Source organism: Malaclemys terrapin, chromosome 4 (assembly GCF_027887155.1).
Source record: "Malaclemys terrapin pileata isolate rMalTer1 chromosome 4, rMalTer1.hap1, whole genome shotgun sequence".
Taxonomy (NCBI): domain Eukaryota; kingdom Metazoa; phylum Chordata; order Testudines; family Emydidae; genus Malaclemys; species Malaclemys terrapin.
The window spans coordinates 8,980,305-8,995,349 of NC_071508.1; the positions used below are offsets into that span (position 1 = coordinate 8,980,305).

The following is a 15,045-nucleotide window of genomic DNA, read 5'->3' on the forward strand; positions in this document are numbered from 1 at the left end:
CTGACAGTCTTTGTGGATTTGTTCTCTGCAGTAAGTAAGCATTCAGCAGGTATGGTCACGCTAAGGCTGCCTGCTATAGCTGCAGTTGGGTTTAAGCACAGACTGTAGTCTGGTGTGTCTTATCACCAGCTTACAGGACCTTTCCTGTGTGAGCTGAGCTCACTTAGCCACACCTCTGGCTGCTCTAGGTGATGGGAGCATATTTGCATTATGAAATTACCAGCAAAAACACCCTTGTACCCTGTCAGCAACTCCTCATGTTTACACAGTTGCAGGTAACCTGGTTCCAATCCCTGTGTAGACATGACCTTTGAGTCCAAGACTCATTCTAGGCAGGGTATCCCTTGGTGAAGCATGGACTTTGGAAAAACTTCATTCTCGACAGCTGTGTTTTACAATAAATGGTTATTGTGAAACTTTGCCACACCCATGTGCAGGAGAGCAAGACTGAGGGCTGAAATAGCCTGTCAGTGCTTTACCCTGCCCTGGGGAGGAGGAGTCTCCCTAAGGCACTTGCCCTTGGGAGGGTGTGACGCATGCTGAGCTGACCAGGAAGGAGGAAAGCTTCTAAAGGTTCTGTGCACAAACCTTACCCGGAAGAGGAACAGCTGCAGGGGCAACTTGGCTTCTGTTTGAACTTCAGATAATCCAAGGGGGGGGACGTATTAAAATGAAGAGCCCTAGGACTTTTGAGGAGCAAACAGAGTGCATTGTGGAGGCACTTCTCTCTGATCTCCTAGGGGAAGACGAATGGTTTGCTTCCCGCAGTCTGGAGACAGACTCTTTTGCTGAGTCACATGCAGGTAAAGTCACCTGGGACCAAATCTCTGGTGGGAGGCAGGAGGCTTTCTTGGCTGAAGGTTCTAGGTAAATGCCCTGTTGGGGTGTTCCTGGAATGGATAGAGAGGTGGGCTGCAGTTTGGGCTGGCAGGTCTCAAGCGAAGTGGAGTTGGCACAGGTCAGTATTTCCATGAGAGTCTTCAGGTGACTGCAAGGAGCGGTGTTGCCCTTCCCTCTCGGTCCAGGTTGAACCATTTCCCTGATGGGCTATGGAGAACTATGCTATTGGAAAGGACTCTTTCCAATGAGATGCAAAATGGAGATCCTGACTGCTTGTCATTAAAAAACCCAGGCTGCATCACAAATGTGCAGATTACATATATTTGTAATAGTCTGTAGAGCACCTGGGATTTTTGGATTCAAGTTATAAATGCCAGTAACTTTTTCACTCGCCAAATCTCCATAAAAATAACTTGTCCTAATAGTGATGGGGAAAGTGTAACTGGTCCTGGTCCTTGTAACCAAAGAACTAATTATCATTAATGTATCGAGTACCAACACTGTACTTGGGGGTTAACAAATAAGGAAGGGTCTGGTCTCCGTCCCAGGGAATGTACAGTCTAGTTCAGACCCAGCCAAAAGACAATCGGGCCCAGAGAGTGGCTGTAAGTTGGTGCAAGTGGGAGGTGCTATAAGCATCAAGCAGCATTCGTTTCTCAAAGGTTTCATGGAAGCATCCTTGGAGGAGGGAGCTGAAGGAGGAAGGGAAGCTTGGCTCAGAGGGTGTCTCCCATCTGCCTGTCCCCTGTGCTGAGCTCCCATCAGGCTAATGGGTCACATACAAGTCTATTTCCACTGACTGGAGTATTAAGAGAGCAACTTAGCAATGTAATAAGAAAGGGCAACTTGGACTTACCCAGCCTGGGAGGAACAGCTAGCAACCCCGCTAGATAAAGTTGCTCAACACTTCCAATCTTCAGTGGCTTACAACTTTGCCAAAGTGTAACAATTTGGATTGAAATTTTCAGTGCTGGGCATTTGCCTCAGGCTGAACTCTGCTTTGGAAAATGTCAAGCAAAAATAGTTATTTCTTAGAACGTTTAGGGAAATGTGTGTTTTGCCCATCTTACATTTTTAAAACTGTTCTGCTGAGAAGCTCTAGCACCATCCTGCATTTGAGCAGGAACTTGGAACTTGGGCAGAGGGCACATTGTGCCTTTTACCATCCCTGTGGCAAAAGAGCCCAAACTGGCTAAATTGTTAAGCCTTTGAAAAATTGCAGTTTGCACATTTATTAGAAACTAAATGGTTTCACGGGTGAATTTGCTGAAGAATCTGCCTGTCCTGAGCATATTCCAGCCTGGAAATGCGGAGGATAAGCAGGACTCTTTCTGCAAATGCTGCTCCCAGCTGACAGGGGCTGCTGGGGTACTGGGCACCAAATCAGAGAATCTCTAATTTGTTCTCGTTGCTCCCCCTGCTGGCTGCCAGGAAGCATGGAGAAGGAGGAAGACATTGGGGATGTTGGTAGGAGGATGAGACTAGAGTCTGGAAAGGGTAGTGAACTGGAACATGAACCCACGTCAGGTGGAGGGATTGAGACAGATGGGAGGGGGCAGAGAGGGTCAGGCTTGTGGGAGCCAGGGGCAAGGGCAGAAGGGTCTCACCATTAGACACGCTGTCCTCCGGAACCTAGATTTGAACCCAGGAGTTGTCTGTGTTCCTCTGCTGTCAGCAAATAGCTGTGTTAACCCCTTTGGCAAACTGTGTGTCTCGCCTATTGCCTGAACCTCGTACTCAGCCTCGTTCTGTTACCAGTTACTCTCTTAACTCAAGTGGTACAGGTCTGTGCTGCGGATCTAAAGATCTGAACCGGACTGATGACCCAAATCAGGTGTCCATATGATTCCACATGATAAAAATTCTGGTTTTTAGTCTTTTGGATTTTTTTAATTAGGAAATATTCTGTGATAATATAATTAAAGATCATCCCATAATGCATCCGCACAAGGGGTCCAAATTAAGGTTGCATGGGGAATCTTCATCTGGCATTTCCTAACTTCTGTGTGCCTGACTTCACATTCTTTTAACACTATTTTTTTCATGTAATATAAAATAAGTTTAGATATGAAACAGGCATTCTCAACCTCAACCACTTGACCTGCAGGTTGTACCCCTTTTTCCTGCTCTCTCTCTGCCGCCTTAGAACATGAAGCTTCTGCTCCTGCAGAGAGCTCGAGTACCTTTGATTCAGTTGTTATTGCCAGTCGTCTGCGGAGACTAGGAGACCAATATAACGAGGATCTGGAGCAGCCTGCCCGGCGCGTCATTGCTGAGATGGCTAAGGGAAAGGTAATGCACAAGCCCTCTCTTTGTTTAGGCCAGGGTCTGTCCCTCTCCTGCAAGATGCTGTAGAGCCCAGCACCTCCTTTCTTAACTGAAGTGCTGTGATGTGAGAGGATGCTTTGTCTTGAGATGGGAGGGGCTGCTCTTGGACGACGGGGGGCGGGAGGGGAATGAAGAAGGGGAGCTGTCTGAACAGCCCCACCTGTGTTAGCTGACCTGACATGAGCCTGGTCTGAGGTTGGAACTCATCCCAGCCCAGTTTCAATATGAATGCTCGTGCACTTCTAGCTCTAAGCTCTTTGCAGTCCTCGTTACGTTGGAAACTGCCCTTCCTTCTCCCCCAGCACTGTTGTGTGAACTACAGTAGCACTGTACAAACACATAATACATATAGTCTCTGCCCTGACGATCTTAAAGTCTGACTTTAGATGTACCAAGCAATGCACTGGCCAAAAGGGTCACCTGCCTCAATCATAGAGCAGAGCAAGCCAGGCCTGGGTAACCCTGTGGGGTTTGAACCAAGACTTATTTTAATGGTGGTATTTTATAAAGCCTCCTCTTGGTGTTCCAGATGGAGGAATTTGGAGTCATGGTGGATTCTCTCAGCAAGAGTTGGAGCAGCCTGAATCCTGGGCTGGGTTACGAGAGAGCTTTTCTGGCAGTGTCTGTGAAATTGTTAGCATACCTTTCCCGGAAAGTTCCAGCTGTGGCCCGTCAAATCCAGCTTGTGGAGCTGATTAATGGGAACCATGAAGTGAGAGGATACATCGAGACCCGTGGTGGCTGGGTGAGTGCTCAAGGGTCACTGAAATTCTTCTGTTGGCACTTGTGGCTCTGTTCCTTTGCTAGTCTGAACTGGCTACAGTGTGACCCAGTGTTCTGAGGGCACCATTCATTGGCACGTCCAAGGAGATGTCCTAACCTTGTCAGCCTAGCTGCTCAGCCCTGCAACATGCCATCCTGGGGCATGCCCTGGCATTGCTGGCCACTGACCCCAAAAACACCAGATTGTTCCCCCTAATAGTCCTACGTTTCAGGTGTTATTGTCAGGTGTTGTTGTCTATCTGAAGCACTGCTGTGTTAAACGTCTTGGTGAAATCCTGCCTTCACTGAAGTCAATGGTATCCTTCCTATTGACTTCAACAGGATTTCACCGCTCTGTCAGCGCCCTGAGTCTCTAACATTTCTGCCCTAGATAAGTTCATAAGGAATAAAAGTTAATCATATGTTGCTGTTTCTAGCTCCTAAGGGCTTTACAGACACTTTCTCTCACCCCCTTGTGGGGGCAGGGCTCCCCATTTTACTGCTGAAGAAACTGAGGCCTGGCAAGATGAAGTGACTTGGCCCAGGCCAGAGGGAAAGTTGGCATGCAAGCTGGGAGTAGAACTGGTTTCCCTATCCTGCACTTGGGCCATCTCTCTTACTGCTAGTTCCTTTAACCATTGTTTTTAATTCTTTCTTTCAATTCTTTTAGGAGAACTTTGAAAACTGATGGAAAAGGCTACGCTGCCTCCCAGGGAGTGAAATGGCAGATTTCAATGACTTGACTTAAACTATTAAACTGTTTTCTGAAAATTGTTTTCCCAGCCATCAGTCTTTCTATTTCCCTCTGCCCCGAAGATCAATCCAGTCAGTAATTGGGACACCTTAACATGGAGCTATTCTTCCACACCAGATGTGGCTCTCTTGTTCTTGCACTTATTCGTTTACAAATAATTTGTAGGATTGGTTTGGTTTCCCTGCAACATAGGCTGTAAATGCAACTTTTAAGTGTGAGGACTGACAGCGACACTTTTGTTCTGCCAGCTTTGGTGCTGAACTCCTACCCTGTAACGGCGAAGGGAGAGTGAGCCAGAGATGGCTGCCTAGTATCATGTTGGGAAACAGAACAGCCAAGGAATTGAGTTCGAGCAAGTCAAAAAGGAGGACATTGTGAACAAGAAGAATGCTATTTATAGCAGAGCCCACAGATGTGAGAACTGGTAGCACTGAACCCTCTTGGCCATCCTACTTCTCTAGCGCTCTAAGAGTTAACAAACTTCTACAATTAGGGGAATTGTCTTCTCTAGCTGGCCATGCTCACTGAAAGCCCAGTGAAACCTCCTCCTGCTACCTCTAGGAGTTGGTATTAACAGAAAGAGGCACTCACATACAGTCCCCCAGGAGCTACTGGTATATATGCTCTGCAGTAAAATCAGCTACACCAAATCTGTGTCTTAGCCTGTGCCACATTACACTTGGGTTTGCTGGAGTGATTCCATAAGGATTCAAGGTTTTACATGATCCTGCAGTTTGCAGAGGGCTCTTTGGGATGCTGCTGTTGAATCAGTTCATTATATGAGTAGGTCAGTGAAACAAGGCCTACATACCATAGAGGACTCTGTGGGAGAGCCAGCTCAACCTGGAATGTCCCACCCCAAACCATCACTGGGGCGGTCATAGAGAGATGGTTCCACCCCACCAGCAGTCCCCTCAGAAGCCAGCTGCTGCTACTAAAGGGATCTGTGGGGAGTTATTTGGAATTCCTCTGTAAACCCACTTCCCTCTCCTCCAGACTCCGCTCTGACACCTGTATGAAATCAGTGGGTCAGTGATGTCTGGGCTGAGAGGCAGATGAGCACGGTGGCCCAACTTAATGTATTTTTAATAAAATGAGCAAATGAATCTGTATCTATGCAAACTATATGAATTTGATTGCATCCTTTTCCTCCCATCTGGTCTCATATTGTAAGCTGTTCAGGGCAGTGACCACATCTCCTATTGTGTGCTTGCACAGTACCCAACACAAGAGGCTCCAATCCTCTTTTGGGGTCTCTAGGCAATAGGGTAATTATTAAATACTTAATTCCAACCTGGATCTGGGTCTTGTGGGCCCCTCAGAGTGGAAATCCAGCAGGGTGTGAGCTGGCTTGAGGGAAAGTAGCTGTATTGCTAGTTGATTTAATTAGGGGATTTGTCCTTACAGCCTCTCAAATGGAAGATGTTTGCAACCTGATTTTTAAATGGAAAAGTGTGTGTCTCTGTTACTAACACACCCTGGATCACTGGAAGGGAAGAATATAAAAATCCAGTTTGTCATTCTTATGCACTTCATTTGCTATCTGCATTTCTTTCTACTTGGACAATGGCATCAGTTTCACTGGCGTACAGGGGCTTAGTGTGGCCATGTTTGGGTTTCAAACGCTACAGGTCAGTGTTTGTTTTAAAATGGTGGTTTTTCCCTTAGAATTTTCACACATTTCTGTTGCTCTACAGTTACATGAAGGATTGCTTTTACAAAATTTAAATTTGACAGAAATGTCTTTTGGGGATAGAGAGGTCTATAGAGAGGCCACTCAGAAAACCAGGCAAGAGTTCTGCAGAAGTACTCTGAACTGGATTTGTGACAAAAATCCAATAATTCTGCCATTTTGTTTATTTTTTGCAAGTCTGTAACTAACTCTGAAATCCCCAAAGGCGTTGCTTTGCTGGCTATCTATCCAGGGACACTCAGTCTGAGATTTTCACTACTGGTGCAGAATCTTTTGAGTGTCTAGGAAGTTTAGGGGGTTTTGCTCCTCTCCTATCTGGTTCCCAGTTTGAAGTCTTCTCCTTTCTGCCACTGTAGACTCACTCTGGATGTTTGGGTCTTGTCAGCTGGAGAAGTTTCACTAGGAAGTTGTGTAAGGTGGAGTAGTTTGGCATAGTAGGATTTTTTTTTTTTTAAAAGGCTAATGGAGTTGGAGCCCCTTGACCCTGTCTCCTAGCAGTGATGTCTGGTGGAGCAGGACTAGGTACTCTGGCCTGGATCTGGGGAAGCCTGGCTGGGAAGGGTGGACCCCAAATATACACACAGGCATTATCTCCGTCTAGGAACCTTATGTAGGTTTCAGATTAATGTGATGAACGCACAAGCTAACTGAACCTGTTTTGTGTGCACAGCCTCTGTCAAATGCATTTTAGAACATAGAGTGCAGCCCACATGCAAAAGAGAGAGTTATAAATGTGACTGGAAACTGGATTTTGCATATTGTCTTTGTTGCTAGAACAGTCTGTGTATTCGGAGTTTATCAAGACATTGCTTCCTGTATGCTGAATGGTGTACAGAGAAGTGTGGTCTTTTGGGTGACCTAGTGTGCTGGAGGTGTCAAGATGTTCTACTGATAACAGGTCCAGATGACCGCACTCTCCTGTGCTAGGGGGTAGGCAATATCGCAATGCAGGTGATGGCCTGGAAATTAGACTTCACCAAAGACCATGCGAGTCTCTGACCTTCTTTTGGTGGGATAATGGAGGGGGGGCACTTCAAAGATTCTGGAAATGAAGTCTTAAAAATAAAATATTTCAGTTTGTTTTAATCTTAAAACCAAAGGATATTTTTATTGTAATGTGCTTTCTGATTGTGTTTGAACCCTGCACTCAAACCCATTCAGAGCAGCCCGGTATGAAACCCGGCAGGTGGTTAAGTAGTCTAGATGCTGCATAGCCACCTGCCCTTGTATACAGAAGAGCAGCAGGATAAATATAGATGCATCATTCTGGCACATTAGGAGTTGAATCTTCTACTATGGAAAAATAATTTTCCTCGATTCCCATGCAGATTCCAGATTTGACTTATGCTCATGATCCATGAATAATTTGGGCCTCTTCAATATTTCTTGAATGGGCATCTTTATTAGTGAATAAGGGTACGATTGGGTCAAGCTGCAAGCAGGCAGCTCATTCTTAAAGAAGCATGACGTTCTCATTTATCAAGGATTTGGGACAAATTTATAAGCTGTGGGTACCTTTGATTTTGTTAATACAATTTTACTGGTAGGTTTTTTAATTCAAAGTATCTATATTTTAATCAAATATCTCCAGGCTTATGGTATATAAAGGAAGAGGAAACAATTGGTAAGGTGTCGTGACCAGGACGTATCATAAGAGCAAAGTATCAGGTTTTTGCTAGCAAAGAGCTGCAACTCACTACAGTATTAATCTTAGGACTCAACTTCTGTTGGTATTTGGTTTTGTTTTTTAAACCTCATGCCAAAACCACATGAGAAAACAGTTCCATTGATATGAACAGAAATCTAAAGCAATTAAAATTTTACACTTAAAAAACCTTCAGAGAATAAGTACACCATATATTAAGACCTGGTGGGTCAAAGATTTACTGCTTGGGAGTAAGTATATCAGAGTGCACACTACTGGCAATACCCAGAAGCAGCGTTCTAGGGAGAACTGCTAGCTTCCAGCAATGCAGAAGCAGGAAACTGCTTCTGTTCAGTAAATAAGCTTTTTTCCTTGATCATAGGTTTAAAAAGCTTCAGTAGAAATGGAAATTGTCTTTATAAATCTGGTAAAATATTTACAGCAAATGAAATAAAAAAAATCAAAACCTGCCTAGTCTCTCAAGTCACATTTGAGCATATATTAGTGAAATGCACATTAATAGTATTTTAATACATCACTTTTATATAGAATTATACACACGAGCATCTTTGCTTGACCGTTTGGTAGAGAATTGTTACACTGTTAATTGTGCTATTGAACTGAATGACAATTGTCTTTACAGTTAAAAGAAACTCACCACTTTTCTATGTCCTGTTGCTCTGAATGATGATTAAAGATGCTACTAGAATAACCAGGAACAGCCAGCGCAGAACGGCCCATGGAACTGGGATCCAACTACTAAAGCCAAAGAGGACAATAAATCATTTTGAGTAGCCACTGTGGAAATACTGGATCTGCAGGTAAAAGATCCTTTTAACAAACATTTAATACAACAAGCACAAGTTCGACTGGGGGAGATTTTTTTTCAAAAATGCCCACAGAATTTAGGAGCAAAAGTCACATAGTTACCATTTGTTTTTCAAACAATGGTGCTGAATTCTGTTGTCCCATTCATTGCCCTTATTTCTAAATAGAAACATGGGGATTTCCATAGTGGATCAAAACAATGGTCCATCTAGTGAGGTATCCTGGCACCAGCCGAGGCAAGTGCCAGATGTCTTAGAGGAAAGTTCAGGAAACCCAGTGAGACAATTATGGAATATCCTGCCCACCTAGAAGTCTTTCTTTAACCCTGGGCAGTTCAGTGATCAGCCTGTACCCTGAAGCATGATCCTCTTTATAATTCATTACAGTCCTTCCTTCTGTAACTGAAAGTTCTCATTGTCCTTATAAGTGCTTGATCCTTTTTTAAGTCTTGTCAAGCTCTTGTCATCTGTAACACTTTGGCGCAGTGCTCTGACATTTGGATCAAGTTGGCAATTTAATTCCCTATTAAATCTCTTCTGTACTGATTTTCTTTCTATCGTGTCTCTTTCCGATATTCCCAGTGTGCCAATCGCCATGGTACCTAGGCACAAATATTCCCACCACATTAGCTACAGTTTTAAATGTCTTTAGACTGAAATTTTTCCACTAGGATTTCTGAGAGAAGCCCTATCTAATCAGTAGGAGCACATAGTTGTGATGGCTGGTACCTACTCTTCTGTGCCAGGATGGCTAGAGGAGTTGGAGCAAGGTGTTGAATAGCCTGTGAAGGGTGTTGAAGGCGTCTCAACTGTAAACACTGGGGTTGTTCTTATACAGTTGTATGATTCACCATCTGTAATAAAAATATACAATTGCTTGTATAGAATCCAATGCATATCCACTTGGCATTCGACATTTCATACTCTCCCCTACACTACAAGAGGAGCAAAGAAGATAATGTACGTTACATTGAACAGTTCTCTATTCACGTAGGAAAATTAAACCTTCCTGTCTGTTACAGCTAAGGAGCATTCTTCTTTAACTCAAGGGACAAAGATGTGATATTTGTAGGAGCAAAATGTCTGACATTCTGTTCCCCATGCCACAGATGTGCTGGTATTGTTTGCACGTGTACTAGGCGTCTAAGGACGAGTACAATAGGCAATATAAGAATGGAGACAATACTGCTGTATTTGAGTCCTTTCTGCTTTAGGGAGGGGTCCATATTTAGTTAGCATAACTTAGTGTGGGAGGAGTTTAACATGTATTTTACAGATTTTTTTTTTGCCTGTTATTTATTAATCAGTCCATGAAGCTAACACTGAAATAAAAACATTACCTGTTAATTGTAACCGGTACGTGCAGTTCTCTTTTGCTGGGATCAGCACCTCTGCTCTCAACACCTGGGTGGATTTGTTTGCTCTGCGAGTTGCAGCTAGGCAGTAATAGCTCTGACTCTCCAGGAGGTCTCCACAGCGAAGCACCAGGTCGCTGCTGTGCACTGATATGATATTGGTCGGAAAGCTCTTTCTGTACCATGTGTAGTAAACATTAGAGCCAGTGGCTGAATGACATCTGACAGTCACTGATCTCCCTAGGCAGGATTCACTGGGATGGCTGGTGAGAGTAATAAGAGGTGTGGAGAGAGGCTCTGAAATGGAACCAAATAGTTGTCCTGGTGAGATGCAATACACAGAAGGGTGTGAAGCACTGTTTGGATTACCCAATCAGACGTGGCTGTAGATATCGTTGTCTAGTTCTAGGCTCTTTCCAAGAGTCTCAAGAGGCTGCATGGTTTCACTGCTGAGTTTACAAAGAGTGGGGAAGGCAGAGGTATTTACATACTATTGATCCTTGATCAGTGAGTTCACAGTACAAAAGCCTCCATGTGCCCCATCTCTGGGCTTAAAGCACTTTCCTCACCACACCAGACTGAGATTAATCTCTGGACAAATACGTGCCAGCTTTGGCATATGTATTTATCTAAAACTGAATAAAATGAGGATTAGCGAGACAAGGTAAGTGAAGTAATATCTTTTATTGGACCAACTTCTGCTCTTGAGAGACAAGCTTTCAAGTCACACAGAGCTCCTCTTCAGGCCTGAAGAGCTATGTGGTGTGAAAGCTTGTCTCACCAACAGAAGTTGGTCCAATAAAAGATATTACCTCACCCACCTTGTCTCACTAGTCAAGTTATAAAACTAATGAATCTCATGAGACATTACAATGTTTAACAAATATTTACCTTCAGTTACAGTGAGTTTCACTGCAGTCATTATATCTGCATATGGCTTTTGTATTCCACACCAATACATGCCTGAATCTTCTTCTACCAGCTGGTGCATCGTGACCAAAAAGTCTCCTCTCTTGTTATCCAAGAGCAACAATCTTCCTTTATATTCACTCTTAACAAAATTCTCTGTATCGCCTAAAATATCACAAGATGACCTGGATCTTCCATGGCACCAGTACTTTCTGCTAAACTTGTATCTCCCTCTGTCGTAGGAGCAGGTTATGGTAGTGCTCGTTCCCTCCATAGCTGTCTTTTCCCCATCTGACGAGAGGGCTGGTGCACACCAAACTGCAAGAGAAACTGGTTGTGAGGAAAACAGTCTCCACACAGTTTCAGAAAGTGAGCTTGTTCCATTTCAGGCATGTGCGCGCTCTCTCTCTCGTTCTCTCTTGCTTCCGGTTATACTTTACAAAACGTTGGGTCAGACTTTGCCCTCACTCATACCTGTGCATTTCCCTTTGATGCGAGTGGACCTAAATTCCACCCCTCAGCTGCCTGTTGTGGAAAAGACCAATGGAATGAGGTCAATTTTCAGAGTTCTATAGCACAGATATAATTCTCTGTTCATCCTATAGGATTTAACAGCGAATTAAATCTGTGTATACAAATCTATAAAGTGTTTTTTGTTTAAAATAAATATATAGCACAATGATCTCATTCTGTAGGACTCTTCCATAAAAGCTATGTAGAGGGGAACTCCTATAGGATATTTACAGCTGTGGGAGCAGATAGCATTTGAATGCGGCTCTGAAAAGAGTAAACACGCTGTATGAAGTGCAGACACACTTCTCTCCCTGTGGGTTGGTTTTATTAACAAAGTAAATAACCCAGATTTCCCCAGTCATGGCTGCTGTTAGGGGTCATACAGAAGAGTCAGGCTTGTCTCCTGAATGTTTGAGGTGGAGTTGAGAAATCACAGCCGCAATAACAAATCAGCAGTAATTGGCAGCTTTAGGTAAGTAGGGGGGGGAGGGATAGCTCAGTGGTTTGAGCATTGGCCTGCTAAACACAGGGTTGTGAGTTCAATCCTTGAGGGGGCCACTTGGGGATCTGGGGCAAAATCAGTACTTGGTCCTGCTAGTGAAGGCAGGGGGCTGGACTTAATGACCTTTCAAGGTCCCTTCCAGTTCTAGGAGATGGGATATCTCCATTAATTATTATTATTATTATTTATTATTATCTAACTCCACCTAACAGGGTGGCTCAGTAGAAGAACCCTTCTCCTCCTCCTCCTCCTCCTCACCCTCCCCCCACCAATGTGTGCTGCCTCATTCACTGAGCTTCATCCAACCTGTGTGCTGAATGAGGCAGGGGACCTGTGGGAGAAATAATAGGTATGGATGGGGAGAGTCAATGTTGCATAGACAACCCTATCCTTGGCATTTCCTTAGTGCTTTTCTTTGGATCTTGGACATACTTTTTGATGTAGCTTTTTTGTATTTAATTTAAAATATATTTTGTAAGGTAACTTATTTTGTTCTTGTGAATAAAGATGCCAGAGTGCTAAGATGACAAGTTCTCACATTGACACTTGTGTAGTAAGATGAGGCCCTGAACCATAAACCCTTATCAGAGGCCCGGTATGAGGCCTTAGGCCTGAGCTAAAGTAATGGTCAAGATTTTGCTAACATAAAGCAAAGTTAAGTTGTGAGCCAGTGGCAGGCCCTGCTCGCAGAAGCTGGCAAGAAAAGGGCTGATGCTGCAAAAAGAGACACACCTAAAAGGTACTGGACACCAGATATCCGAACACTTGGATACTTGCACATTCCACACAGATAACAGGGAACAGGCTGACCCATCCTAAAGACAGGGCCAAAAGGGTAATATGATAGAGTTGTTTTGTTCAAACCAACATGTACAAGGTGAGAGGCAGCACCTTACTGTGTAGAGGGGTTGTGCCTCGCTACGTCAGGAATGATGTGTAACTTGTTTGTACCTGTGTATAAGAATGCATCCCTGGGGCGGTGTCTTTGTCTGGCCTAGGGGGCAGTGGAAAGTCCTGCCACTGACTGAGCTGGTCCATTGTCAGGGAGCACATATGTACTAGCAGAACTGTAGATAGCTGATCCGGGGAGCTAGAGACTGTGTTTTGTTTGGCAATAAACCTGGCTGGGTGCCTTCGTACCTTATCGGAGTCTGTGATCATTGGGGGTTCTCTCGGGGGTCTGCTGTGCCAGCTATCTGCAGAGCCGGGGCAGCACACAGAGGGAACACACGCACGCAGCCGACTGATATCAACATTGGATTGAGCAGAGCACTACACTGGTAGCGTCTGACAACAACTTGTTCACATAGGAAATGGTCAAATTACAGGAAATTGACAGGGTTACATAGATTCATAGATTATAGGACTGGAAGGGACCTCGAGAGGTCATCGAGTCCAGTCCCCTGCCCTCATGGCAGGACCAAATACTGCCTAGACCATCCCTAATAGACATTTATCTAACCTACTCTTAAATATCTCCAGAGACGGAGATTCCACAACCTCCCTAGGCAATTTGTTCCAGTGTTTAACCACCCTGACAGTTAGGAACTTTTTCCTAATGTCCAACCTAGACCTCCCTTGCTGCAGTTTAAACCCATTGTTTCTGGTTCTATCCTTAGAGGCTAAGGTGAACAAGTTCTCTCCCTCCTCCTTATGACACCCTTTTATATACCTGAAAACTGCTATCATGTCCCCTCTCAGTCTTCTCTTTTCCAAACTAAACAAACCCAATTCTTTCAGCCTTCCTTCATAGGTCATGTTCTCAAGACCTTTAATCATTCTTGTTGCTCTTCTTTGGACCCTTTCCAGTTTCTCCACATCTTTTTTAAAATGCGGTGCCCAGAACTGGACACAATACTCCAGCTGAGGCCTAACCAGAGCAGAGTAGAGCGGAAGAATGACTTCTCGTGTCTTGCTCACAACACACCTGTTAATGCATCCCAGAATCATGTTTGCTTTTTTTGCAACAGCATCACACTGTTGACTCATATTTAGCTTGTGGTCCACTATAACCCCTAGATCCCTTTCTGCCGTACTCCTTCCTAGACAGTCTTTTCCCATTCTGTATGTGTGAAATTGATTTTTCCTTCCTAAGTGGAGCACTTTGCATTTGTCTTTGTTAAACTTCATCCTGTTTAACTCAGACCATTTCTCCAATTTGTCCAGATCATTTTGAATTATGACCCTGTCCTCCAAAGTAGTTGCAATCCCTCCCAGTTTGGTATCATCCGCAAACTTAATAAGCGTACTTTCTATGCCAATATCTAAGTCGTTGATGAAGATATTGAACAGAGCCGGTCCCAAAACAGACCCCTGCGGTACCCCACTCGTTACGCCTTTCCAGCAGGATTGGGAACCATTAATAACAACTCTCTGAGTACGATTATCCAGCCAGTTATGCACCCACCTTATAGTAGCCCCATCTAATTTGTATTTGCCTAGTTTATCGATAAGAATATCATGCAAGACCGTATCAAATGCCTTACTAAAGTCTAGGTATACCACATCCACCGCTTCACCCTTATCCACAAGGCTCGTTATCCTATCAAAGAAAGCTATCAGATTGGTTTGACATGATTTGTTCTTCACAAATCCATACTGTTCATCTTTGCTGTGTGTTTATTAGAGCATAAGCTTTCGTGGACTACAGCCCACTTCTTCGGATGCCGAAGTGGGCTGTAGCCCACGAAAGCTTATGCTCTAATAAATTTGTTAGTCTCTAAGGTGCCACAAATACTCCTGTTCTTTTTGCGGATACAGACTAACGTGGCTGCTACTCTGAAAAATGAGACAGTCATAGACAAATTTCAGAAACATGCTATTAAAAATATATGAAAAGCAACCAAACATGAACTACAAAGAAAAGTCAAAGGGCCTAAAACTTAACCCATGTGAAATTTCACATCATATTGCAAAC

General features: G+C 44.0%; 2 protein-coding genes across 3 annotated transcripts; one reads left to right on the forward strand and one right to left on the reverse strand.

Moving 5' to 3' along the window:
• The first annotated feature begins 518 nt into the window (after window positions 1-518).
• BCL2L15 (BCL2 like 15) lies at window positions 519-7,126 on the forward strand. 2 transcript variants are annotated; one of them, XM_054028727.1, is made up of 4 exons: window positions 519-803; window positions 2,948-3,132; window positions 3,698-3,913; window positions 4,601-7,126. In XM_054028727.1, the coding sequence occupies exons 1-4, from the start codon at window positions 671-673 to the stop codon at window positions 4,616-4,618; spliced, it is 552 nt and encodes a 183-aa protein (XP_053884702.1). In that variant the 5' UTR covers window positions 519-670; the 3' UTR covers window positions 4,619-7,126. The 2 variants fall into 2 exon arrangements, with proteins under 2 accessions (XP_053884702.1, XP_053884703.1); XM_054028728.1 differs by having other exon boundaries at window positions 527-803; window positions 2,987-3,132.
• An 89-nt stretch (window positions 7,127-7,215) lies between these two features.
• Window positions 7,216-11,507, reverse strand: LOC128837483 (polymeric immunoglobulin receptor-like). Its single transcript, XM_054028726.1, has 4 exons — window positions 11,096-11,507; window positions 10,190-10,501; window positions 9,583-9,703; window positions 7,216-8,781 (listed from the first exon to the last, which is right to left on the reverse strand). Exons 1-4 carry the CDS (start codon window positions 11,385-11,387, stop codon window positions 8,688-8,690), a joined length of 819 nt encoding a protein of 272 aa, XP_053884701.1. The 5' UTR covers window positions 11,388-11,507; the 3' UTR covers window positions 7,216-8,687.
• Between the last annotated feature and the right edge of the window lie 3,538 nt (window positions 11,508-15,045).